General features: G+C 41.1%; 1 protein-coding gene across 1 annotated transcript in view; it reads right to left on the bottom strand.

Annotated features, from left to right (window-relative positions):
• ATXN10 (ataxin 10) overlaps window positions 1-26017 on the bottom strand; it is a 175272-nt gene that overhangs the window by 16570 nt on the left and 132685 nt on the right. The window contains 1 exon segment of the mRNA NM_001280473.1: window positions 20362-20425. Coding sequence (NP_001267402.1) covers window positions 20362-20425 — 64 coding nt within the window.

The following is a 26017-nucleotide window of genomic DNA, read 5'->3' as shown; positions in this document are numbered from 1 at the left end:
GTAGACAGTACAGTTAGATCAAGTGTTTTTATCCATTCTGTTAATCTCTGTCTTTTGATTACACAGCTTGATCCATTTACATTTAAATAATTACCGATAAGGGCTTATTTATGTCATTTTGCTATTTGTTTCCCATATGTCTTATAACTTATTTCTTGCATTATTGTCTTCTTTTTATTTTTTGTACTGAAATGTTTAAGTTCCTTTTTCATTTCCTTTTGTGTATATTCTATAGCCGTGTGTGTGTGTGTGTGTGTGTGGTTACCATGGGGATTACATTTAACATTCTAAAGTTATAATACTCTAATTCTAATTTATGCCAGTTTTACTTCAGTAACATCCAAAAATGCTGCTCCTTTAAAGCTCTGTTTACTCCTTTCGGTTAACATAAAAAAAAATTATAACCTTATATGCTGTGTACCCCAAAATATAAACTAGTAATCCTTTTAGACACATTAGTCTCTTAAAATACGTAGAAAACAAAATGTGAAGTTATAAACTAGCTTGTATATTGCTCATGAATTTATCTCTATTGAGATCTTTATTTCTTCATATAGCATCAAGTTACTGTCTGTTGTCTTCTCATTTCACCCTTCAGGATTACCTTGAGCATTTCTTGCAAGGCAGGTCTAGTGGTAACAAACTCCATCAGCTTTTGTTCATCTGTGAATGCCTTAATTTATCCCTCATGTTTGAAGGACAGTTTGGACAGATAAACGATTCTTAGTTGACAGTTTTTTCTTTTCGCACTTTGAACATTTTGGCCCACTGCCTTCTGGCCTCCAAAGTTTCTAATAAGAAAACTGCTGATAATCCTATGGATTATCTCTTGCATGTGATGGGCTGCTTCTTCCTTGCTGCTTTTAAGATTCTCTTTATCTCTGTCTTTCAAAACTCTGACTATAATATGTCTCCTTGAGTTCATCTTAACTTGGAGTTCACCGAGTTTCCTGGATGTATATATTCGTGACTTCCATCAAATGTGGAAAATTTTCAGTCCTTATTTCTTCAGATAGTCTCTCTGCCCTTTTCTCTTTTTCCTTGTTTCCCACAATGCGTATGTTGGTTGGCTTGATGGTGTTCCACATATCCCTTAGGCTCTGTTCACTTTTCTACAACCTTTTTTCTTTCTGCTTGTTGGACTTAATATTTTCCATTGTCCTAGCTTCCTTCTCCCTGCTCAAATCTGTCTTCGAATCCTTCTAGTAAATGTATTTCAGGTATTGTACTTTCGGCTCCAGAATTTCTCTTTGATTTATCGTCAGGTCTTCTATCTCTTTGCTGACATTTCATTTTGTCCATATTGGGCTTTTTGTTTTGTTTTGATTTAGAGACAGGGCCTGGCTCTGTTCCCCAGGCTACAGCACAGTGGCACAATCTCAGCTCATTGCAACCTCCACCTCCTGGGCTCAAGACATCCTCCCACCTCAGCCTCCCAAGTAGCTGGGACTACAGGTGCACACCACCACGCCTGGAGCTAATTTTTGTAGAGATGGGGTTTTGCCATGTTACCAGGCTGGTCTCAAACTCCTGAGCTCAAGCCATCTGCCCTGGTAGGTGCTGGGATTACTGGTGTCAGCCACTGCACCTGGGCTTGTCCATATATTGTTTTATTGATTTTCCACACATGTTCCTTTAGTTCCTTGAGCATCTTTAGTAAGACCCTTGCTTTAAAATATAGTAGATGAATCCAAGAATGGTTTCTGTTTGTTTCATTTTTTCCCCCTTGAATGGGCCTACTTTCCTGTTTCTTATGTATGCCTTATGATTGTTTTTTAAATGGGACATCTGACTCTAATAATGTGGTAACTCTAGAATTCAGATTCTAAGACAAAGTGTTTGCTACTTTTGTTACTGTTCATTATTATTATTATTATTTCTGGATTGTTGCAGGCTTTCTCTGTGCCAAGGATAAGCCTGAGGTGTAAATTTAAGATCTTCTCAGGTCTTCTCTGAGCCTATGCTATTCCCTGGGAATCTATGGTAACTTTCTAATTTTCCCTGTATATATAGTTATTTTTCAATGTCCTAGTATTTAATGCCTGGTTCCCAAAAGATGCAAAAGAAAAATAAAGGGAAGAGGGAAAAAGGGTGCTGGCCTTTTAAATACCCAGAAAGCCACTTCAGCCAGAGGTGGAAGGACTTACAACAATGGGGGTAGATGCAACAATAATGGTCTCCACTCCTTTGTCTGTACCTCTGTGATCAAAAGCTGAAATCAGTAATCAGAGCACTGACCCCAGATATTTGCATGTCAGGGTCTTTTTGGCCCACCCTACCTGGCTCCCACAAGCTGCTTGCAAGATGCTCTAGGAACAGTGTACAGCTGTCTGCCATAGGACTGGGGATGGAAGAGGAATAGCTGCTACTGAGCTAGAGCTGAAATTGACAGAAGTTAACTCCACTTTACCATTCAAGCCTTCTTGTGGACATTGCAAGACTTCAGTGGACTTCATTCAGCGTACCAAAACAGTTACATCAGATTCAGTACAAATGTTGTCTAGGAGATTCCTGGGACCTCCTACCCATGAATTTCCCTGAACCCTCTCCCACACAAATCTGTTATTACTGTTGTTGTTACAAGGTCTTTATCTTGAGGTCAACAAAGGTTATAGATTCTGGGTATCACAGAAAAAGCTAGATCACATCACCTCGGTCCATAGATAAAAACCTCTATCAATTCAGTTATCAATACAAATTTGTTTTCTAGCTGCCACCATATACCCATGGATATGTGATGTGTTTACTGCACTTTGTAAGTCATTGTTCCCAACTTGCATCTGATGCCACTTGAAGATTTCATTAAATATGACACGATTCTTAGAGTTTCCTCATTTTCCCTTTACCAATTTTCAACTAAGGGATGGAAAGTAAAGACAATCACTATGGAAGGGGGACACAGCAGAGATGGTGCCTATGTTTACTCTAAATATCAATTTAGTGCCTTGAGGAGAGTTAGATGCAGAGAAATAAACACATAATTACAAAGTACTATAAAAGCTACAATGTTAAATTACAGGATAAGGTGAAACAATAAAAAGGGGGCCTTAAATTTGAGTTGGGATCATGAAAGACTTATCTTAAATAAATAATATTTAAATCAAACTCAAAGGTGAGTAGGAGTTGGCCAAATGTAGAAAGGGGAGAACTCCAGTGAGAGGAACAGTATGTGCAGGTCTCTGTGAGCTGCAGGGGCAGTGTGGGATATTAGAAGAGGGTGGCCAGAGTGCCGGAAGGGAAAACAGGACGGGCTGACTACACTCAGCAGGTAAGAGCGTGGGGAAGGCAAAGGAAGGTAGGAAGGTAAGTCCCTGCTCCAGAACTTACTGCATACCCACTGTACCACCATGTGCCAGGGACTACCAAAACAAACAAACAAACAAAAAACGAAGAAGTAAACATGATGTGCTTTGCTCTCAAGGAGCTCACAAAAAAGTACAAGTGACAGACCCAGCAAGGGCACGTCACAAGATGCTGAGGGCACAGAGTCTCCCAGGTGACCTGAGTGCCTGCCCCCAAGCCTAGCAGGGGGTGTGCCCACCTACCATACTGAAACCTTCATGGGAGCACACAGTGTCTCTTTTTTGATCAACCATTGTATCCCTAGCAGCTAGAACAGTGTGCAGCACATAACGTACCAGCTACTCAATAAACACCTGCCGAATAAATCCATGAACATAATGATACAGCAACTGACTGAATCCAGCAACATATAAGAAGGATAATATATGAAAAGTTGGTTAACATTCAAAATTGGCCCTACCAGATACCAAGATCATAAAGTCACGATGATTACAAGAGTATAGTATCAGGCCAGGGACAGAGAATACAGCACAGGAAACAGAATCATGCCTGTAGGACAATGATTTATGACAAAGCGGTCCTGCAGAGCCAAGGGTGAAATGAAGGTTTTTAAATACTGAAACGGAAACAACTGCATAATCACAGGGGAAATTAAAAAAAGACAGAATCCCTACTGTACATCATAAATAAGAATTACAATTCTGATAGATTACAAATCCAGATAGAAGGCAAAACTGTAAAGCCTTTAGCATACTTTTATGACCTCAGACCTCAGAGACACAAAAATCACTAAACCTAGAAGGAAAGACTGATAAATTTTACATTAAAACTGGGAATTTTTATTCATTAAAACATCATTGAAGTCAGAACAGAAGTTACATCTGGGGATTGACAGTGAGGGAGACGGGACACTCAAGAAGCCTTCTGGGGAGATGGGCATGTTCTGTATTTCCATCTGGGTGATGCGTACATACATCTGTACTTATGTCAAGATGTATACTTAAAAATTTTGCAGTTTACTCTATGTAAGTTATACCTCAATGAAATAACAAGACACCATGAGGAAAGTAAGAACAAAGATGGATGGGAAAGACTATTTCAACACATACAACTGAACAAATAATTTTTATCCTGGATATAGAAAAAAGTTCTTAAAAATCAGTTTTTAAAACACCTAACTATGGGCAAAAAATCTGAACAAACTCTTCATGACACAAGAAATCCAAATAGCCAAAAATCACAGAACTGTGTTTATTAATATTAGAGAAATTCAGCTGGGCACCGTGGCTCACACCTGTAATCCCAACACTTTGGGAGGCCAAGGCAGACGGATCACCTGAGGTCAGGAGTTCAAGACCAACCTGACCAACATGATGAAACCCCATCTCTACAAAAATTAGCCAGGTGTGGTGGCGGGCACCTGTAATCCCAGCTACTCGTGGGGCTCAGGAGAATCACTTGAACCCAGGAGATGGAGGTTGCAGTGAGCCGAGATCGTGCCACTGCACTCCAGCCTGGGCTACAGAGCGAGACTCCGTCTCAAAAAAAAAAAAAAAAAAAATTAGAGAAATTCAAATAAAATCACAACATATTATATTCCTCAGAATGGCAAATATTACGAGGTCTGACTGCATCAAGTGTTGGCAAGAAGGCAGAGTGAAAGGAGCTTTCATATACTGCTGATGGAAAACAGGTACCACTACTCTGAAGAGTTTGGCATCATCTAAGATAAAGATATACATGCCCTGAAGCCCAGAAATCCCATGCCTAGAAAAACACCCACACATATGTGTAGCAGGACACATGCACTGTATGTACCAAGATGCTCACAGCAATAACTGTAATAGCCCCAAAGTGGAAATATGACAAATATCCACCAACAGTAGAATGCAAAAATGTTAAAAATTTCTTGCAATGAAATACTATAAAATAGACCAAACACAATTTTGGTGAATCTCACAGTCACGATTTTGAATGACAGGAAACAAAAGAATGCAGGCTATGATTCCGTTTATATGAACTTCAAAGACGGCCAATCTACCAGACATGGTTTAGACACACTCTGGAGCTGACGCTGGGGAAAAGCAGGGAAGGCCTGGTGCTGGTCAGGCCAGCGGAGGACTGGATGGACTCCTCAGGGAAGGCTGGCAGTGTTTTTGTCTCTCGACCTGAGTGTTGGTATGTGGATGTCTGCTTTATAATTATTTGCCAAGTGTATACATATATATTGGCTTCACTTTTCAGTATGCACGTTACATTTCAAAATAAAAACAAGAAGTTTTAAAAAAACTAGGATGACTGAAGTGAGACCTGAAGTGTGAGGGGATCTGCCAAATGCAGTTCACAGGTTGCATCAGGTAGACAGCACCAAGAAATACAGCCCCTAAATGTCAAGATGTATACTTAAAACTTGCAGTTAACTATATGTAAGTTACACCTCAATGAAATAAGACACCATGAGGTACTAAGACGGATGAGAGAGACTACTTCAACACATACAACTGAACAAGTAATTTTTATCCTGGATATAGACTCACAAATGTCGCCATGATGTGCAGTGCCTTCCCAGCTCAGATGCCTGACTTGCTTTTTCTGCATCAGAAACCTAGCAGGGAGAGGAGGTTGGGGTCTTTCACAATCATCATTTTCTTCTTGAAAACCCATTAGGATTTCCTGGTGCTTCCTAATTATGCCTGGAGGAAACTGTGCTAGGTTCGTTGTTTTTTTTTTTTTTAAAGAGACGGGTCTCACTAAGTTGCCCAGGCTGCTCTCAAACTCCCAGGCTCAAGCGATCCTCCTGCCTCAGCCTCCTGAATAGCTGGGAGGCGTGAGCCACTACGCCTGGTAATTGTACTCGTTTCTACAAGTGCTTTAGGAGAGAAACACAAAGGAAGTAGTTTTGATTCTGATACACTTTGGCTTCTCTCAAAAAACTGGGAAAATATTTTGACTTTTCTACAGGCTTTTCCTATCTTCAGTCAGAAAGTGCACATCTGTATCTGAATCTGACAGAGTCATCATTCTCTGAGCTTCTTGGAGAATGTTAAAGTTATGTCATTTTCCAAAGACGAAGGCAAGACTCTCTTGTAAAAGTTAAGTCTCGTCATATTCAGGTGAAAAATCTTAAAGGCAAGGCTGGGTCCTTCTCATAGAAACTCGAACCATTTCTATTCGTGCTTTTCCCTGGCTTCTGTCCACCACTGAGGCTCTTTCACAGCACAGGGCCTGTTTTCGGCTGTGCTCAGTTAACCCTGAAGAAAAGGTCTGTCCATTCCCCAAGACGACTTTCCCGGCAGCTCACAAAAACCAACCACCATTGTTGGGATGGCCGGGGTAAGCAAACCACCCTGGCAATGCCTGCGGCCACGGGGTCCAACATCTTTTGTCTTGACCTCAATGAAGATTTTAAGACTAAAGAATGGTAAGAGTTGAAAAGGTGAGCACATCTAAAAGTTAGCTTTATTTCTATACTTTCTCCAATGAAGGGATAATGTGGATCTACAAAACCACAAGGATCAGAAAGCCCAAAGCAGCCAGAGGCTTCCCTTTTCCTCCAGCCACCCCGTCTCACTCCATAAGAAGCAGTCAACTCCAGGCAGAAAAGCAGACCTCTGAATTCCCTCCAAGTTGCTCAGAGTCCAAGTCACTTATCATTAGAAGAAACACAAATGAGAGATGTGCAGGTTGGGTCAGAGCCTCTGAGTAGGCCATCCTTTCTTCCACCACCCCTTAGCGTTCTGTCCTGTATTATCACAATGGCCTGTTTCTCCAACTAGACGGTGATCAGAGCTTGCATCTTCCTTAGGTTGGTGGTCCCACCGTAGCACACGGCCTTTTCATTTCCTGGATAAGGAAACGAGTGCCTGCTTATAAGTCCCATTAGAGATTTTCCTTCGAAGAACCCTTCACAGAATCCAGCAGGCCCAATACGTTTTTGCTTTTTAATGTATTGGTCCTAGAATAACTGGTACAGAGAATAGAACACTTCCTGATCCTGATAGAAATGATCATCTCAAAATAAAACAGCCCAGGAGTTACAGTCCAACAGTGCTGAATGGCTGTGACACACTCACGTTTTGACCAGGCCCTTGGTCACTGCTAAATGTGACTAAGGTCTTTTTAGACAAAAATCCTGACAATTATCAGGGTTACTGGAACATGTTCCTTTATGCCAAACTTTGGCTACCCAGTCTCTCAAGTGTCTCACAAAATATATAATCTGTGTGGCAATGGTATTTAAGTTTCGCAATTTAAAAAGGTATTAACTTTCTCAACGTATCCAAAAGTCACTGCTGTTTTTAATTAATCTAATGCAAAAAGAAAAATTGGCAAATAATTAACTTCGTAAGAAAATACATACATTAAATGATAATAATAATGTATACAAGCACAGACCACAGGCCAAGAACTCATCTCAGCACTTCATGCACAGGCAGTCACACTTCCTTCCAGTCTCAATCCAGCAGCTTTCCTGAAGGTAAAGCTTCCTGCATGGGACTGCTGTGATCACAGAAGTGCCCTAGTGGTTCTGAGTCAACTACAATGAATACGTCAATGATGTGGCTTGGTAAAGCCACCTGGGGACAGAGTGAGACATCATTATGCAGCACGGCAAGGGTGTCCTGTGACTACCGAACTTTGTGTTCGTTCCATGCAGAGACAGGCTCAGTGGAATCAGAGTGTGCTTCCTACCCACAGAGGCAGCATTTGAAGGAAACCATCAGGCATGTGGATTTTGAGCTTATACTTTAGGCTACTTTAGGCTTATGATCTGATCTTATACATCAGATACAAAATTTCTAAAATACAAAGTTAAGAATTATAAAAGCCTATTCTATTCTATTCTATTCTATTCTATTCTATTCTATTCTATTCTATTCTATTCTATTCTATTCTATTTTCTATTCTATTCTTCATACTACAGAGAAACCAGGAGGAATGCAGGATGGCTACTCTGTTAAATGTACTGTTTGAGTAAACAATTTTGAAAAACAAGTATTGCATGTAGCTTCTAAATTTAAAATACTTTCTTAAGCTAGCAAGCTTACAACTGGTCTAGAATAGTGACGATTAAGGTGAAATTATTTAGGCATGGATTTCTCATGTTTTCCCTACGTGTCAGACTACGCAAGTTTTAGGCATGCAAAGAAGCCAGAGACACAGTGCACCAAGGTCAGGCCCCAGGGTGCTGCCATCAGCCTGCATCAGTCACGGGGCTTGGCTCTAAGGAGCAGATCCTTAGGAACAGGCAATCAGTGTCCACATACAGTTTTGTTTCTGTTTTCAAATAAACGTTACATGGTGGCCCTTAGAACATTAACAGCAACCACTGAGAAGCACACTTGGGAAAACACGGCAGACAGGCAGCTGAAGTAACCGAGAGCAAGTCCAGGGAAGCAGCTTCCCACACCTCTTTCACACAGCTTCCTGCGTGATGATCCCTGCCCCCTGATCCCTGATCCCTGCCCCGGGCTGTTGATCCCTGATCCCCGCCCCGGTCCGCTGAAAGCGAGGGTGGTCACCTTCAAACCAAAAAGGACCGCCCACATGGCTCACACTGAGAACCTCGCTCTGAAAAACAACAGGCTGGCATCTTCTGACTGATGTGAGAATAAGCATGAAGAGTCTTGCTTTTAACACAGGTAAACCAGACAAGCAGAACCAGATGCGCTTTGACTCCTGAGAGCCAGGGAGAGCTGAGCAACCAGGCTTGGCAGGACAAACACAAGGCACCGGCCTGCAGGAACACAGAGGCCTGAGGCAGAGAGAGGGACGCAGTGACCATGGCTCTAAAGACACACAAGTGCTTAACTGGTAATGCCCTGGAAAGAAGCCAGGCTGTCTGCCAGTCCGTACACTGTAAAACTCCCGTGTGCTGACACAGCTTTAGCTTCTAGCCTCTGTGATTCTGGAGGTGTAAGAAAATGAGGGGCACAAAACCAAAAGCTAAGCAGACAAAACCTGAAGGAGCACAACTTGGAATATTTACTTGTACAGTCTCATTTTAAAACAGTTTGACTACCTGCCAAGTCACCGGAGCGAGGAAAGGAAGTCTCTTTTCTGAAAGCTAATGCATTGCAGCATGTCTTTCTCCAACTTCCAGCTTCTCACCCTGGGAGCCCGTTGCTAGGATACTAGGAGAGCTGGCTAAAGCAGGTCCCCCTCACTCTTTCACTAGGGATGAGTCTGTTTGAATGGTGACTCCTGCATCTGTGTAGTGGAGGCAGTTGGTGGCGGTGGGCTGCTCTTACTGGTCTGGGCTGGGAGCATCACCAATTCATCTCACAGTCCTGCACCCGGCAATCAGCTCCCTTCACTCACACAGGGCCCTGGGAGGCCTCCGCTCACCTGTGAAATCACCTTCTGTGTGTGCACTTGTTTGTCTTCATTGATCTGGCTTACGCAGATAAATCACACTAGTTGAGGGTGGGAGAATTACTATACAACTTAAAAAAAAAAAATTAAGGCTGGGCAGGGTGGCTCACGCTTGTAATCCCAGCACTTTGGGAGGCCAAGGCGGGGGGATCACTTGAGGTCAGGAGTTCAAGACCAGTCTGGCCAACGTGGTGAAACCCCGTCTCTACTGAAAATACAAAAATTAGCCAGGTGTCGTGGCATGGGCCTGTAATCCCCGCTACTAGAGAGGGTGAAGCACAAGAATCACTTGAACTTGGGAGGCGCAGGTTGCAGTGAGCAGAGATCGCGCCATTGCACTCCAGCCTGGGCGACAAAGTGAGACTCTGTCTTAAAAAAAAAAAAAAAAAAAGTTAAATCAATGGGAAGCCATACCAAAAAGATTCTCTCTTAAAAGCAAAACAGCACTAATGGGTTTTCAATAACTGGACAATTAACACATAGTGCTTATAAGCTGTTTAATGCTGAGAATGTAGAAATCAGTGGAAGAGAGGCCGCCCCTCCAGAGGAAGAAAGGCTGGCTTTGGCAGGAAGATGTCCTAGTCATTCGCTGTTATCAACAAATGTCAGGATGGCCAGAATGAGATATGAAAGCAGACACACATCGCTTTGTGAACACAGAGCAGGCGCTCCTGGCATGGAAATACATTGCTATCTTTTACAAACCACACCGAGCCTAGCCAGCTGCGCCATCTCGAGGTGGTTAAGACACTTCCCTGAGGAGCCTCCTTCCGGCTGCTGTTTGGCAGGCCTGATACCACGCTAGATTCTCCACCAAGAAGAGTACAGAACAGAACATGTTCCTACGTTTATTCTAAGATTCCTGCATTCCCAAAGATGTGGCACTACAGTTCAGAATTTCCCAAATGGAAACTCCAAAATGCACATGTGACTAATAAAGACTCCACGAGGTTCTGCAAGCCAGAACACCTGCTTCACACAGGCTTTCTCACATTTTATTAAAAGAAGGCTTCCCCGTATATTACCTATTAAGATACTACAGACAAAATATGCTTTGGAGCACATTTTGGAAACAGTCCCCTGGGGTCACAGGGTCCAATGTTGGGAATGCACTCAGGGTACGGGAACAAGATGACATAGTTCCCGCCTGGGATAAACTTTCCTTGGGGGAAAGGTTACATATCTGGGTATTCTGGTGTGTCGTGTTCAGGGAGAGGCACAGCCACCCAACCCAACTATAACACACCAAATGGAGGCACTCAGCTCACTGAAGGGATCTAGAAAGAACTCTGAGAGGAAGACATACATGACCGAAGTCTAAAAGGAGGAAAGAGGGGAAACGGGAGAGGTATCTGTTTCCCAAGGAGCTACTATCTCAGTGCTCAGCACTTTCTCCTGATTATGATCTAAGATCAAAATAGGGCAGTGAATTTTTATTTATTTATTTTTTAGATAGAGTCTTGCTGCAACACCCAGGCTGGTGTGCCAATGACACAATCTCAGCTCACTACAACCTGCGCCTTGCAGGTTCAAGCGATTCTCCTGCCTCAGCCTCCCGAGTAGCTGGGACTAAGGGTGCGTGCCACCATGCCTAGCTAATTTTTTTGTGTGTGTGTATTTTTAGGACAGACAGTTTCACCATGTTGACTAGGCTGGTCTCGAACTCCTGACCTCAAGTGATGCACACACCTCGGCCTCCCAAAGTGCTAGGATTACAGGCAGGAGCCACTGCGCCCGGCCAGACAGTGAATTTTATTGAGTGGTTACTACGTGCTAGATGCTCAGTAGGATTAATGAAAGATTTTGTATCCAACACAGATGTATAGTCACCTGTCCCTCAAGGAATTACAATGGAAAGAAACACTGACATTCATCTTTTACATGGATGAAGGACCTGTGTGGAGTTTAAACGTCTGAATTAGGACCAAAGCCTTGGAGTCAGAGAAAGCTGGGTTTACACCCTGGTCCCATCACAAGCCAGGAGAGCTTGGACCAGCTACTTTAACTCTCAAGAGCTTTAGTTTTCTCACTTGTAAAATGGAAACAATTTTTTCCAACAAAGAGGACTCTTCCAGTGACACCATGAAAAAGGAAGGAAGGAAGGCAGGGAAGGAGGGAGGGAGGGAGGGAAAGGAAAAAAGTGAAAACAAAACAGAAAAACCCAAAGAGAACTGTTCTGAAAATGTAGCACAGGATTTGGTATACCAAAAGCACTCAATAAATGATTTAAACAATTTTAATAGGAGTGCAACAGAATGTCCTACCTGCACTGCTCATCTTAGGTAAGTTCTTTCACGTGTACTTCCATGTGACTTCCCACCACAGGAAGACTGAAAACATGTCCAGCACCCTCCTCCCCTGCCAATCCCTACCCTTCTACCCCACGTAACTATTATTCTGACTTCTGTTACCATAGATGAATCCTGCCTGTTGCTGAACTTCAGATAGATGAACTGTACAGTACATGGTCTTTTTGAATCTGGCTTCTTTCACTCAGTATCATGCTAGTGAGATTCATCCATGTGTTACACATAGCAGTTCACTCCTCTTTACTGCCGTATGGTATTCCACGACATGAACACACCACAATTTAACTACCTATTCCACTACTGCACATCCGGGTTATTTATACTTTGGGGCTCTGAAGAATAAGGCTGCTGTGAGCATTCTTGCACATGTCTCCTAATGCAGCAGTCCCCAACCTTTTTGGCACCAGGGACTTGTTTCATGGAAGACAATTTTTCCAGGACGGATGTGGGTGTGTGGTTTCAGATGAAACTGTTCCACCTCAAATCATCAGGCATTAGTTAGATTCTCATAAGGAGCATGCAACCTAGATCCCTCACATGTGCAGCTCACAATAGGGTTCACGCTCCTATGAGAATCTAATGCCGCCACTGATCTGACCGGAGACGGAGCTCAGGTGGTGACTGATGCTCACTCACCTCCTGCTGATCTCACCGGAGACGGAGCTCAGGTGGTGATTGATGCTTGCTCACCTCCAGCTGTGCTGCCCAGTACCAGGTCTGCGGCTGAGGGGATGGGGACTCCTCTTCTAATAAACATGTATCTGCATTTCTCTTTGGGGATATACTAGAGTGGAACTGCTGATTCACAGGATAGCTGTATGTTTAATGTTAGCAGACATTCCCAACCAAAAAGCTTTCCAAAGCAATTCTTCCTATTTACATCCCACCATCATGTATTAGTTCAGGCTGCTTCATATCCTTGCCATCACTGAGTACTGTTGGGGCTTTTAGCCATTCTGGTGGGGTCTAGTGGTTACTTGTTGTGGATTAAATTTGCATTTCCCTGATGACTACTGATGCTGAATTCATTCCATATGCTTACTAACCATTTGGATTTCTTCTCTTGTGAAGTGGCATGCAAGTCTTGAGTCATTTTTAAAAACTGAATTGTTTCTTTTCCTTGTTGTTTCGTAGAAGTCCTTATCCTCTGTCAGATATATGTAACGCAAACATCGTTTCAAAGTCTTTCTCTTACAGTTAGTGTTTTTAAGTTAGCCTTTGTGTGTCTTAAGAAACCTTTGCCCAATCCAAGATAATAACCAAAGTCTTCTGTGATTCTTCTAGAAGCTCTTTTGTTTTACCATTCACACTGAGGTCTCTAAATTCAACTAGAATTGACATTTCTGAATGGTGTGAGTTAGGATTCCCAGGTCATGTTTTCCCCACTATGGACAATAAATTGGTCCAGCACCATTTATGAGAAAAACCATCCTTTTCTCAGCGAACTTCAGTGAGGCCTTTGTTGACTGTGTGTGAATCTGTCTCTGGATTCTATTCTGTTCGGTGATATTATTTGAGTTTCACCACTGACCCACAGTGCAATCACAGATGAAAATTTACCTTTCTTATAGGAATGAATAGCTACATAGGATATTTGTACAAAAACACTTATTTGTTGAGAAACTATTTCTGGGCACTTTATAGGCATGATAACATTTCACACTCACTATAACCCTGTTGGGGTAGGTCCCATTCTACAGACAAAGCTAAAACTTAGAGAGATTGAGTGCAATGCTCGGAAACTAAGGAGTGGCAGAACTTGAGTGTGGGTCTGCCCGGCCACAGGACTGATGCCCTTGCCACTGTGCCATTCTTCCTCAACATAGGATTACCGGAAAACTACTGTTCAGTGATTATTCCTATCAACTCTTCCATTTCTGTACAGAAGTGAATTTTGTTTTCTTACAAATTAGGTGTTTCAATCAAAAAAAAAAAAAGAAATGAAGAAAGGAAGAAAAAAGAGAAAAACAAAAAAACCCAAAACAACCCAGTCTGGACTCTCATTCTAACCCTGTCCCCACACCCTCCCCCCAGTAAAAACAATATGAAAAAAAAAAAAAAAAACCCACATCAAGGACAACCGATCAAAACACAGATCAAAAAAGAATGAAAGAAAAAACACTTCAAATAAAGTTCAGCTGTTTCTATTTGGAAACAACAACAACAAAAAATCCCACAATAAACTGACAAATAAGAAATTGCCTCTGTGGTAGCGGAGCTGGAATTTTCCGATGGCATTGGCTACTGTGTCATTACTGTGGGTGACCCAAAAGTGAGTTGGGCGAGTGAACAGCTGGGCACTAGTTGGGCTCGTGTCCCTGAGGAGGCAGCAGCCAGGGCGGTCCTTCAGAGTTAAGCTTCCCCTTGTAGCTGGTGCCTTTTCCCTGGATTTGGAAATCCCTGGTGGTCTCTAAAAGCTACCTCCAAGAAACGAAAAAGGAACCCTTCCAGCCCCATCCCCTACTGTGGGGCAGTTTTTGCTTCTAATCTGCTCTGACAGGCCAGTTTGGATTTCCTAACCCCTAGGGTGGCCGACAAAAGTGGAATCTTCTATACAGTCCTGACTGCAGAAGTCCCATGGGGCACGGGTAGACTCCTATCCAAAGGCATCCCAGGCCTCACTCCTGTCCCAAGAAGGACATTATCCAGAGTGCTCAGAGAAGAGTGGTGTTATTAGTGGATATTCGACATCAGCACTGATTCCTAGTCTTAGCATGCCCAAAATATCTATTGCTTTTTAACACAAAATACTAAAATTAAATTCAATAAAACTTGGATGGTGCTAATTACTAGAAAAATGGGTTAAACCAAATTTTAAATAATATGACTGACAAACCAAGAATACTTAATTTACCAGAGTCAAAGAACTCATGGGAGACATTTCTCTTGAGCTTAGAACCACCCTCTCCCCCCAAATAAATAAATACACACACATGCACACGCACACATACACATATTTCACCAAGCTGCTCTTTGCTCATTTATTTGTTCATTCCTTTTCCCATTCAGGTATCTAGCTAAGAAATATTTTTTGGTTATCTACTACATGCAAGACAATGGTATATTTATATTGAGGTGAAACACAGAAAACTTGATCCCTGCCCTTAGGAAGCAATCCAGCGGGTAATCCAGACATAAATGCACACATATTTAACAATAACCTGTGATGAGCTGAAGGAACAGAACAAGTTTTGGCAGGGATCGGAGGGGGTGGCCTATCTCGGCTGGGACACAGCCGAGAGAAAAGACACAGAACGCTGGGTGTGAAGCATGAGGATGACCGAGCCCAGGAGGAGCACAAGCAGAGATGTGCTTGGACGACTGCCTTCATGCAGGAACTGAGATCCTTCTCAGAAACAAAAACGTAGGTGTGCCTGGGGAATGCTGAAGAAGGGGAGAACAGCACTGGATACAAATGAAGAGGACCTTTTAGAATGTGATAGACTAGGCTTATTCTGAGGATGATGGGCAGTCTAGGAGGCTCTGTGAACAGGGGCACGCTTATGCAAGGTGGTGTGGGGAGTGGGAGAATCAGAGAGGAATGATCCAGTTTTGGTTTTCAAAGATCGTCACACTGAATGAATGGGGAATCAAAAATCACCTGGACCCAGCAGGAGCAGAAACTGAAAGATGAGTTAGGAAGTCACTGCCGAAGTTCAGGGCCAGCAATGATGCAAGTGTGGACTGGATGGTGGTACTGGGGATAGAGACAATATCATCATTGTGTGAACATCACAGAATGTACTCACATTCTAGGCTATATTACCTAGTAACCTACTACACACCCAGGCGGTATGGTATACCCTACTGCTTCTAGACTATAAAACTGTATAGCATGTAACTGTACTTAATACTGTAGGCGCCTGTAATACAATGATAAGTATCTGTGTATCTAAACATAGAAGAGGTACAGTAAAAATACAGTATTACAGCCTTATGGGACCAAGGTTGAATATGGGTCTGTGTTGACCAAAACATTACTATGTAGCACATGACTGTATATACTTTATACAAGAAACACATCTCAGACAGAAAGGTTGAGAATAAAAGGACTGATAAAATTGTACCATGTAAATACCAATCCAAAGCAAGCTAGGAGAGCTATATTAATATTAGGCAGAAAATCATTTTTAGAGATAAAGAGGGTCACTTCATAATGATAACAGGACTATTTCTCAGGACCTATCATACACCTTTACTTAAAAACCTTACCTCAAAACATATAAAGGGAAAATTTATGTAATGAAAAAGAAAATTAGATGAATCCATAATCAAAGGTTGACATTTTAAAACACCTCTCTGATAAATCAAAGTAGACAAAAATATCAGTAAAAACATAAAAGTTTTAAATACCACCATTTAAAAACTTGACCTAATGTATGTATAAACATTACTATACCCCACTACTGGAAAACAGACATGCTTTTCATGCTCGCATAGAATATTTGCAAAAACTGACCATATTACTAGGTCATAAATCAAGTCTCAATAAATTTCATAAGACAGAGGATATCAAGTAGGTGCTATTTGATCACAATGCATTTATACTAGAAATCAAGCTCCAAAAGATAACTAAACAATTCTTAATTGTTTAGAAATGAATTTCTAATAATCCACGAGTCAAAAAAGAAGTTATAATAAAAATTGAAAAACACTTTTAAATGAATGGCAACAAAGTAATACATACAAAAATCCATGCAATGGAGTTCAAGAAGTACACAGAAAAGAGTAAAACTGAAAATTAATAATCCTAAATAAGTGGACAGATATAACATGTTCTTGGGTTGGAAACTAAGTATTGTATGTCAATTCTCATCAAATTCATTTCAGTCAATGCAATTTCAATGAATAACTCAGTATGTGGGGGCTTTAAATTGTTTTTGTTAGTGGTAAACGAGGTTATCTGTGTGTGTACAGGTATATACATGTATGTGCATGTGCACACGACCAAATGTGTAGAATTTATACTGATTCTAAAACTTTTATGCAACAATACAAATGACCAAAAATGATCCTAACACTGTTACAAAAGAAGAGACAAATTGGAAGAACTGACTTATCCTTTATCAAGACATATTGGAAAGCTATAGTAATTAAGACCATCATACTGATGCAGGGATAGACAAAAAGATGAATGGAAAAGAAAGCAGAGTCCACCAACAGACTCAAAACTTATATCAATACTTCTGATAAAGGTGGCACTACAGTGAACAAACGCATGTTCTTTTCAGTAACTAGGGCCAGGAAAATTGTGTGCCATCTGGAGAGAATAGAAATAGATCCTAACACACTCCATACACAAAAGCTGACTCTAAATGAATTACAGACATATATATATAAAAGGTAAAACTATAAAGCATTCAAAAGATAATATATTATTATCATCATAACCTCAGGGTAAAGAAATACTTCTTAAAACAAGATACACGTGCAAAAAACCTTAACTATAAAGGAAAAGAGATGAATTTGACTAAAAGTAAAGAACTTCTGTTATTCAAAAGAAACTATAAAGAAAATGACAAGGTAATCACAGAACAGGGAAGAGAAAATACTAGCAACACATGTAGCTGACAAAGAACTTCAATCTAGAATATATAAAGATGTGTTAACAAATAATAAAGAAAAATATCCCGATGGGCAAAAGGTTTTGACCAAGGACATTGTAAAGTATACACACATACGCACGTACACACACTCACACACACCTCAAATAGCAAACACTTCAGAAGATGCCAAGCCTCATTTACAGCGTGGGCAACAGGGAACGGGATGTGCAGTCCTAACTCCAGGGGAAGCACAAGGGAGGGAGGGGAGGAGGTGGTGTACAGGAGCTGAATGCTCATGTCATAAAATAAACAGGTCACATCAAAACTTGATATATCAAGAAACAGCAATAAAGCATATTATTTAGATATACAAAAGTACCTACTAGAAGAAATAGCTAAGAGAGTGAATTAAAAAGTGTAAAAAGTGGAGCTAGAGATATTGTTCCCTTATTGAATGCCTTTTGGAATTTAAAAATCCCCATATAGGTGTATTATTTTCATGAATTAAAAAAATAAAGGAAAAAATGCACAAGAAAGGGGGGGAAAGAGTGAATGGGAAGCGAGGAGTAAAGTAGGAGTCATTAGATAATTCTTTGGGAATAGCCTGGAAGGAGCATCAGTGTGGAATAAGCACCTAGGGAATAAGGTGAATTTTGAAATTGTATCATGTCCTTATTTACTTTAGTACTACGAAGGCCAGATTTTAATTTATAGCTCACATCTAAAAACTGAATCTCTAGGCTGTAAGACTTTTTCGCTTCTGACCATTCAACTACCATTCTCCCTTTGCACTGATATTTCAGTATGTGTCTCGTATCTTACTACATTTTATATGCCTTTAAAATCTGGTAGGCTTAATAAATACAACTCCAAAGAATTACTGAATACACATAACACTAAAGATGCTTGTGATATTTTATCTTTTCTTAATGATTCAGGAGATTCCGTGATCTTGCAACGTTTCACTATCATTCTAAAAGCCAGTTATCCAGCTAAAGATATAGCTATCCATATAAATTTTTCCATGTGTAGCTCTGAACCATTTCTCCACTACATGAATATGTTTATGTGGTTCTCTGCATGTGCTCTGTCTTCTCCCGGTGACTTGTAAGAAGGCAGTGTGGGGAAGTGGCTAAGGTCAGGCACTCACATGTATAAAATCTGGTTCTGACCTCTGGGCAAGCTAGAGACTCAGTTTTATTTCATCATCTACAACATACGGATGATAATCATAGTATCTGCTTCATGGTGTTTTCAGGGTTCAATAAGGCAATGGGTGTAAACACACAAGAGGGACTGAATGAATGTTTCCTGAAGGAAGAACTGAATGAACGGATGGCCATCTGGCAAGGAGGACACCAAGGTGGAAGGTGCTGCGAGCATCTGTAGGCCTACAATGTGCTCGGGTACAACAGTCTTTTTATTTTCTGGTCTTTGCTAAAAGCCAAAGACGCAATGAAAACCCTGCTTCACTGGAAGGTCAATTCAGGGAATGTAAAAGTAAACTGTGAGTGAATTTCTTTTTTCAGAATAAATCATCATTTTCATTGGGAAATGCAACATCTGCAATTGTACCTGAACATTCTCGTACTGCTTTCCCATGACTAGAAGCTTTCTTCTTTTTTCTTTCCTTTTTGGGGGGCTAAAAAAATGTCAACACTTTTTAATGAGCACAGCCTTCGGGGACTCATGATAATGCCACGCACTAAACCAAATTTGCTTAACCCTGCAGAGGAGTCTTCTGAGGCTGTGTATTTGTCTTTTCCTGACTGAACTTACAAGCTACTGTGCTCTTTAAAATAAGATTGTTTTCTATTGCTAATCAGACAAATGACAGTATCTTCAGCACAAATAATAAGCATTGCTCAGTCTACTTACTTTGAAACACATGATTTTCATCAGCTGCTTTTCTCTTCTTGGCAGAAGCCATAGTTTTATTTTTAAAATGCCCCCCTCCTCAGTCTCCTCAATGCTAGGCTAGGCTCCTCACTGCCTCCCGCAGGCTACACTCCCAGTCCTTGCAGTAGCCTTATTCACCCCTGCCCCACCACCAGCCAAGCAGTGACCAGGACAAGGGACATAGCTAAGTTTGGCTTTCACCAGGGAAGTTCGTGAAATTAAACAGTAGGTTTTATCTCAAATCTAAACAAGCTGTATCCGGTCCCTGGTTAGTCACCACTGTACAGTTTTGTATAGTACAACTAGTTGAACTAGTAGGAAAAAAGCAGGGTCCCTGCAGAACACCCTCCAGCAAGGGTGGCCAACCCAAGCCAGGGCAAGAGCCAGTGCTCTCAGCTTCTGCAGCAGAGGGCTGCAGGACAAACCCTCCGAAGATGAGAATTCAGCACCACTGAGATGCTCCTTCCTCTTACTAGGGAGCCAGAGAGCTCCTCATGTTTCTACGTTGCCAAACCCTTGTTAAAATAGGGCTTCCAAAAGACTGGATACTCAGAATCTCTATAGCAAAACAATATGCAATAGTTCGTGTCTACTCTAGAGACCACACACACACTGGAAAGGTGACACCGGTGATGCGCAGCACAGTGCCTTGCGTGGGCTGCCTCTGCCCCAGGTTTTAAAGTGCTTTTTGGCCACATGCTCATTTGGAATGTCTTATTCACCGTGAAAAAACTAGCTTACCATACTACAAAGGTTACAGAAATGATACTCTAGCACCATAACTCTGAGAAAATGATTTGGTTCTCAGGAACAAGTAAACAAGCAAGCAAGGCAGCCAGCTACATACTGAATGAACATGAGGCAAGGGACTTGTTTTGCTAAGGGCCCCGGCTGTAAACTTGTGCATGGTAATTCACATGCAAGGATACAGGGGTTACTGTCACTGATGTTGCAGTTGTCCAGGATCAACGGGATACCATCCAGCTCATTTACCTAGAGAGAAAGAAGATAAGTTTATACACTGAAAACCGCATGGCTATAGTCAGAGATTACAGATGACTTGTTCCTTTTGTGTTTTCTTACTCAATGTTATAATATTGTTTGCACTATTATCTGAAATACCTATATCAACCCAGAACTATATAAAACAGACATGTGAACAAAAAGTGATATTTTATTTTATTTTCACTGGACCTTAAAAAAAAATATTGGGGCAATTAGGTAGCCATATAAAAAAGAATCTAAGTAGATCACTTCCTAGCATTGTTCACCAGGATAAACTCCAGATAGATATGAGATCTAAACTTAAATAATAAAAAAAATCAGTACTAGAAAAAAAACATGGGTGAATTCCTCTTCTAAGCTGGGAATAGGAAAAGCTTTCCTAACTATGATTCAATCCGGAAGCAACAGGGGAAAGGTTTTAAAATTTGACTGTTTTTTAAGGCAAATGAGAACTGGGAAAATTATTTGTAAGGTATCACGGATTTGGAAGATATTTACAAAGGATTAATATTTTAATATATAAAGAACTTGTAAAAATTTAAACACCACCAACAATACAATAGAAAAACAGGTGAGATACATGAAACATACATGGCACCGAAAATACAAATAAACTAAAAAGACATCAGAATATGTTCAAACGTGCTCGTAAGAGGGAAGCAAATTATAATTACACACATTTCTTACCTGCCAGACTAACAAATAACCAAGTCTGACAACAAATGCTATTGGTGAGGCCACAGGGAAACAGACACTCTCATACACTGCTGGAGGGAAAATGGTACAACTCCCATGAAAGGGAACTGGCTGTAAGCAGCAAAATGACACATAACCCAGTAACCCCATTTCTAAAATTACAGATCAAAAGCACACTACTGCATGAAATAATGTGTGACACAAGGTTATTCACTACAGCATAGTTTACTTTGTTATTTTATTTTTTTGTAAAGATGAGGTCTCACTATGTTGCCCAGGCTGGTCTCAAACTCCCAGCCTCAAGTGATCCTCCTGCCTTGGTCTCCCAAAGCACTGGGATTATAGGCATGAGTCACTGTGCCTGGCCCAGTTCATTTTTTGCTGAGACATCATCACAAACTATAAAATTCACACTTTTAAAGTGTGCAATTTGGTGGTTTTCAGTATATTCACAGAGTTATATAACCATTAGCATGATCCAATTTTCCAACATTTTCCTCACCCCTAAAAGAAACTCCACACCCACTGGCAGTCACTCCTTATTCCTCCCTCCCCCCAGTCCTTGGCAACTATCCTTCTACTTCCTGTCTCTCTGGATTTGCCTATTCTGGACATTTCCTATAACGGAGTCAGAAAATCTGAACGACATGTAGCGTTTTGAAAGTGGCTTCTTTCACTCAAGGTTCACCCATGTTGTGGCATGTCAGCGCTTCATTTCTTTTCATGGCTGAGTAATGTGAACAGTGCATTGTACGGATATGCCACATTGCATTTTTCCATTCACCCACTAATGGACATTTGTGTTATTTCCACCTCTAGGTTATCATGATAATGCTGCTCTGAATGTGCATGTACATGTTTTTGAGTGGATATAAGTATTCATTGTTCTTGGGCATATACCTAGGAGTCAAACTGCTGGATCATATGAGTTATAAACATTTGAGGAACAGCCAGACTGTTTTCACAGTGTTTACAGTATTTTACATTTTCACCCAGCAATGTATGAGGGTTCCAGCATCTCCACAATCTCATAAACACTTGCTATTGTCTGTCTTTTGTATTAGGCATTCTAGTGTAAGTGAAGTGGTATGCCATTGTGGTTTTGATGCGCATTTCTGATGACTAATGATACTGGGTGCAGCACAACTTATTATGAAACAACTCAAGTCTCCACGAATGGGGGCTGCTTACATAAACTATGGTACAAACACAGCAGACTGCTATATGGCTGTGAATGTGAGTGGAGAAGATTGCTGATGGACTGCTGCGGGAGGATCGCCAGGATATGTAGCCAGATTACAACATGTTAATAGCCTTATATGAGAATCTTGTGTGTGATAAAGGAGTATTTTCAAATACTCTGAACAAGAAACAATGGAAGGTTAAACCAAAAACAAATAATGGTTATCCACAGGGTAAAGAGGAGAATAGGGTGGAGGAGACAGGAATGGAGACTCTGTGAATGTGCCTTGTATAATTTTGACTTTGGAATCCTCTGTGTTTTATCTAATTTTAAAAAATTAAATTTAAAGTTATAAAAATTGAAAACATACAAATTAATGAAATATAAAATAAAGTTCTTTTCAGAATTAAACAGTATTTTGACTTTACATCCCTAGTGAGATATACATAACCTAAGATGATACAGAACCGCATAGAAGTGTTTAAACTGCATTCAGTCATCTGAACATGAGCTATTCCAAACGCCATGTCCCGCTGAAAGAAACCAGATCTCCAGCTGATTCTAACGCACAGGCTTGCTAGGAATCTATTAACGATCCTTATTTTACAAAGGCCAGGAAGAAGAGAAAAAATTAGTTGGTAACCATCTAATTTCTGTAATTTTTTCCAGGCACTGAAGGTGTGATGGGAAATGAACTACTATTTAGTAGACACCTGGCATATACTAGGCAATCAGATGCTTTAATGACTTCGTTTAATTCTGAAATGCTAGAGTATTATTGGTTCCCTTTTACAGATAAAAAAGTGAGGCTCAGAAGTCCCCTTCCTGTGGTCACTGACCTAATAAGTGCTATTCAAGGTGAGGTCTGGAGACCACTGTCAGTTTGTAGGAACAGACACTGAAGGGAGGGAGCTGAGAAACTGCCGACAATATGACAGCCATGCGGTGTCTGCTGAATCTTACGATGAAATTTGGGCTTGAATTCTTATGTCTTTTTTTAGATTTATTTTTCTAGTCATTCATTTTATACTATATCCTATCCAAATGTAGGTCCAGGATGGTTTGAGGGAAAGATAAGTGGCTCTTCACCACAGCTAGTTTAGGAAGCACTGGCATGGAGGGTTCAACCACTATAGAGAGTGGGTCTTGGAGGGGGGATCATGTGTTTGAGAAGCACAGAGAGAGTTTTATGGCCAAGTTGGTAATGACCCCACCTGAGACTGTATCCAAAGCTTCCCAAGGATGCCCTCACACCCCCACTTCTCCTCTGATAACCTGCCCCACATCTACCAGCAGGATGGGGTACGTACGCACAGTAAAGTCTGCAAATGGGAAAGAAGAGATGCCAAATGCCTTTGCCTTGTGCTGACCGATACTGGGATGAAGATAAGGAGAAATCCAGAAAAGAAGCAAGGGCCCTGTAAGTGTCACTGAGAGGAAAGAATCCAGCTCATCTTCACCAGCTCTCCACAAATGTGTGATCCAAACCCTTCTGGAACATAGGTGCATCTCCACGCCAGATTGAGGTTGGTTTTCACGCTCATAGTTTGTTTAGCTAGAAGAACATATAGCATGGGGCTCACAGAGAAGGCCTCCCTAAAGAAGTGGCATTTAGCTTAAGATGAGAAGAATGAACAGGAATTAAATAAGGCAAAGGGGACTGTGGGAGTGTTTTGGGCAGGGGGAAGAGTATGTGCAAAAGCTGGAAGATAAGATGAAACATGAAGCTCATGGAACTGGGAGGCAGTGCGGCATAGGGATTAAGAGTGGCCACTGTGGAGCCAGGCTGCTGGGGTCAAAGCCTGGCTATGAGATCTGTTGGCCTTGGGCAAGTCAAGAAACCCCTAAGACTTGGTTTCCTCCTCTGTAAAATGGGGATGATAGTGCCTTCTTCAAAGAGTAACTGTGAGTGTGTTTAGCACACAGTAAATACTCAATAAAGAGCACTGGGAGTGATAGCAGTAGTTGGTGACATTCACACTGTTAAATGCAATTAGTTCATTTAGGAACAAGGGGTTGGGCAGTAGCTCCTAAATGCATGACGAAACTGAATAATTACTTCAACAGGGCTGAATTTACACTTCTTCTCTGCATTAGGCAAAGTTTCGAATTTATTTTCAAAAACCAGGTTTTTTTTGATTAGTGAGAAATAAAAGTATTCGGGATTTATTATTCAATGCATGGAAAACACCTCACTTTCTACAAAAAAAAAGTAGAACTCTTGAGATATGCTAAATGGGTAAGATGTTCTTTGAAGGAAATGAAATCACACACTAAAAACTGAAATTTAAGCAGGCAATAAAGGTGAACTAAAGAGTTCTTAAAAATCATGGTTCCACTGGAGTTGTGGGTCAACTGAGGGTATGCGTTCCTGGATAAATATTTCTTATTCATACAGCTGCATTAGGAAAGGATACAAGGGAACCATTTATAGAAGTTCGTTAAACGTTTACAACATAAATGACCTATTCTGGACAAGGATTACAGCGGCAGTATGACAAATACACAATTACATACTTAAGAATGAACACAGGTTAAGGTCACTGGGAAAAGCAGACACCAATACAGCATCTTCAGGAAGGGTGACTGACGATACAATTTTGTTTTTACAAAGTCCAAGTTTACTGCTGTAACTACAAGTGTCAAGCTAATGTTGGGGCAGGAGAGAAACAATTAAGTTTTCTTCTGTCAGCACTTCATTAAACAAGAAAGTTGTTTGTTTCTTTACTAACATGTTGGGAGTTGATTGTAGGCCCGTAATTAATGAGTCACAAGTTACAGTTCACACTGAGGAGCCAAGCTCAGTCAACACTTTCCCGTGGTAGTGCATCTCCAGGAGACAATAAGCCTGGCTTAAACAAATTAACATTTAGCCTCTGGAAATGAAGTGTAAACAGAGGACAACAAATAGATTTGCTAACTGTTCTTTCCCACATTAGCCAATAATGCCAGAGTAGGCACTCCGCTAAGGGTACAGGCCCAACTCTAATAACCAAGCTCCTTTGGGAAAACCTACCAGGTTGACAGAAAACAGAGCCTATTAGCTGTGTGACCTTGGGGAGGTTTCTGAACTTCATTAAGTCTAAATTTTCTTACATGGAACAAGAGGGCCATACCCACCTCCCAGGTGTACAGTGAGGACTGTATGGGAAAGCATCCAGCATGGTGCCCAGCACATCATGAGACCACAGGAAATGGCAATGATTTGTAATATTATTTTCAATTGGCTCTGAGATTCTAAAGGTTTCCTTTACCATCCACATTTGAAAAGAGCTGGATATGGTAATCCTTCACCAACCACTAGTTGTCCTTCAGCAAAGTTTGAATATGGAAAGATCTACTTCTACAATCATAAGAAATTTGGTAGATATGGGGTTACTCTAAGTTAGTGTAATGTTGTTCTTGACTGTCTCATGAACTGGGTGTATGTCTGGATTTGTAATTTCCATCCATACTCTTTTGCTGGCTTTAGCCTTACACAGCAATTCTAAGTCTCACAAAAATATAGTACCATTGATCTTTGTGTTGCATTTGTTTCCATGGTGTTTTGTGCCACTTAGCAGTGGGCATTTCAGGCCTGAGCTGCTGCTTTTGTCCACAATGCCTGGGCAGCAACATATGGTGTGACTCAAGCAGAAGTAAAAAAGAAGTGGCTTGGGCATTGCAGACACTCTCTAGAGAGAAAACTCAGAGCCAAAGTC

Source organism: Pan troglodytes, chromosome 23 (genome assembly GCF_028858775.2).
Source record: "Pan troglodytes isolate AG18354 chromosome 23, NHGRI_mPanTro3-v2.0_pri, whole genome shotgun sequence".
Taxonomy (NCBI): Eukaryota; Metazoa; Chordata; class Mammalia; order Primates; family Hominidae; genus Pan; species Pan troglodytes.
Note: the sequence above shows the minus strand (reverse complement) of the source record. Positions and strands in the feature narration are given on the sequence as shown.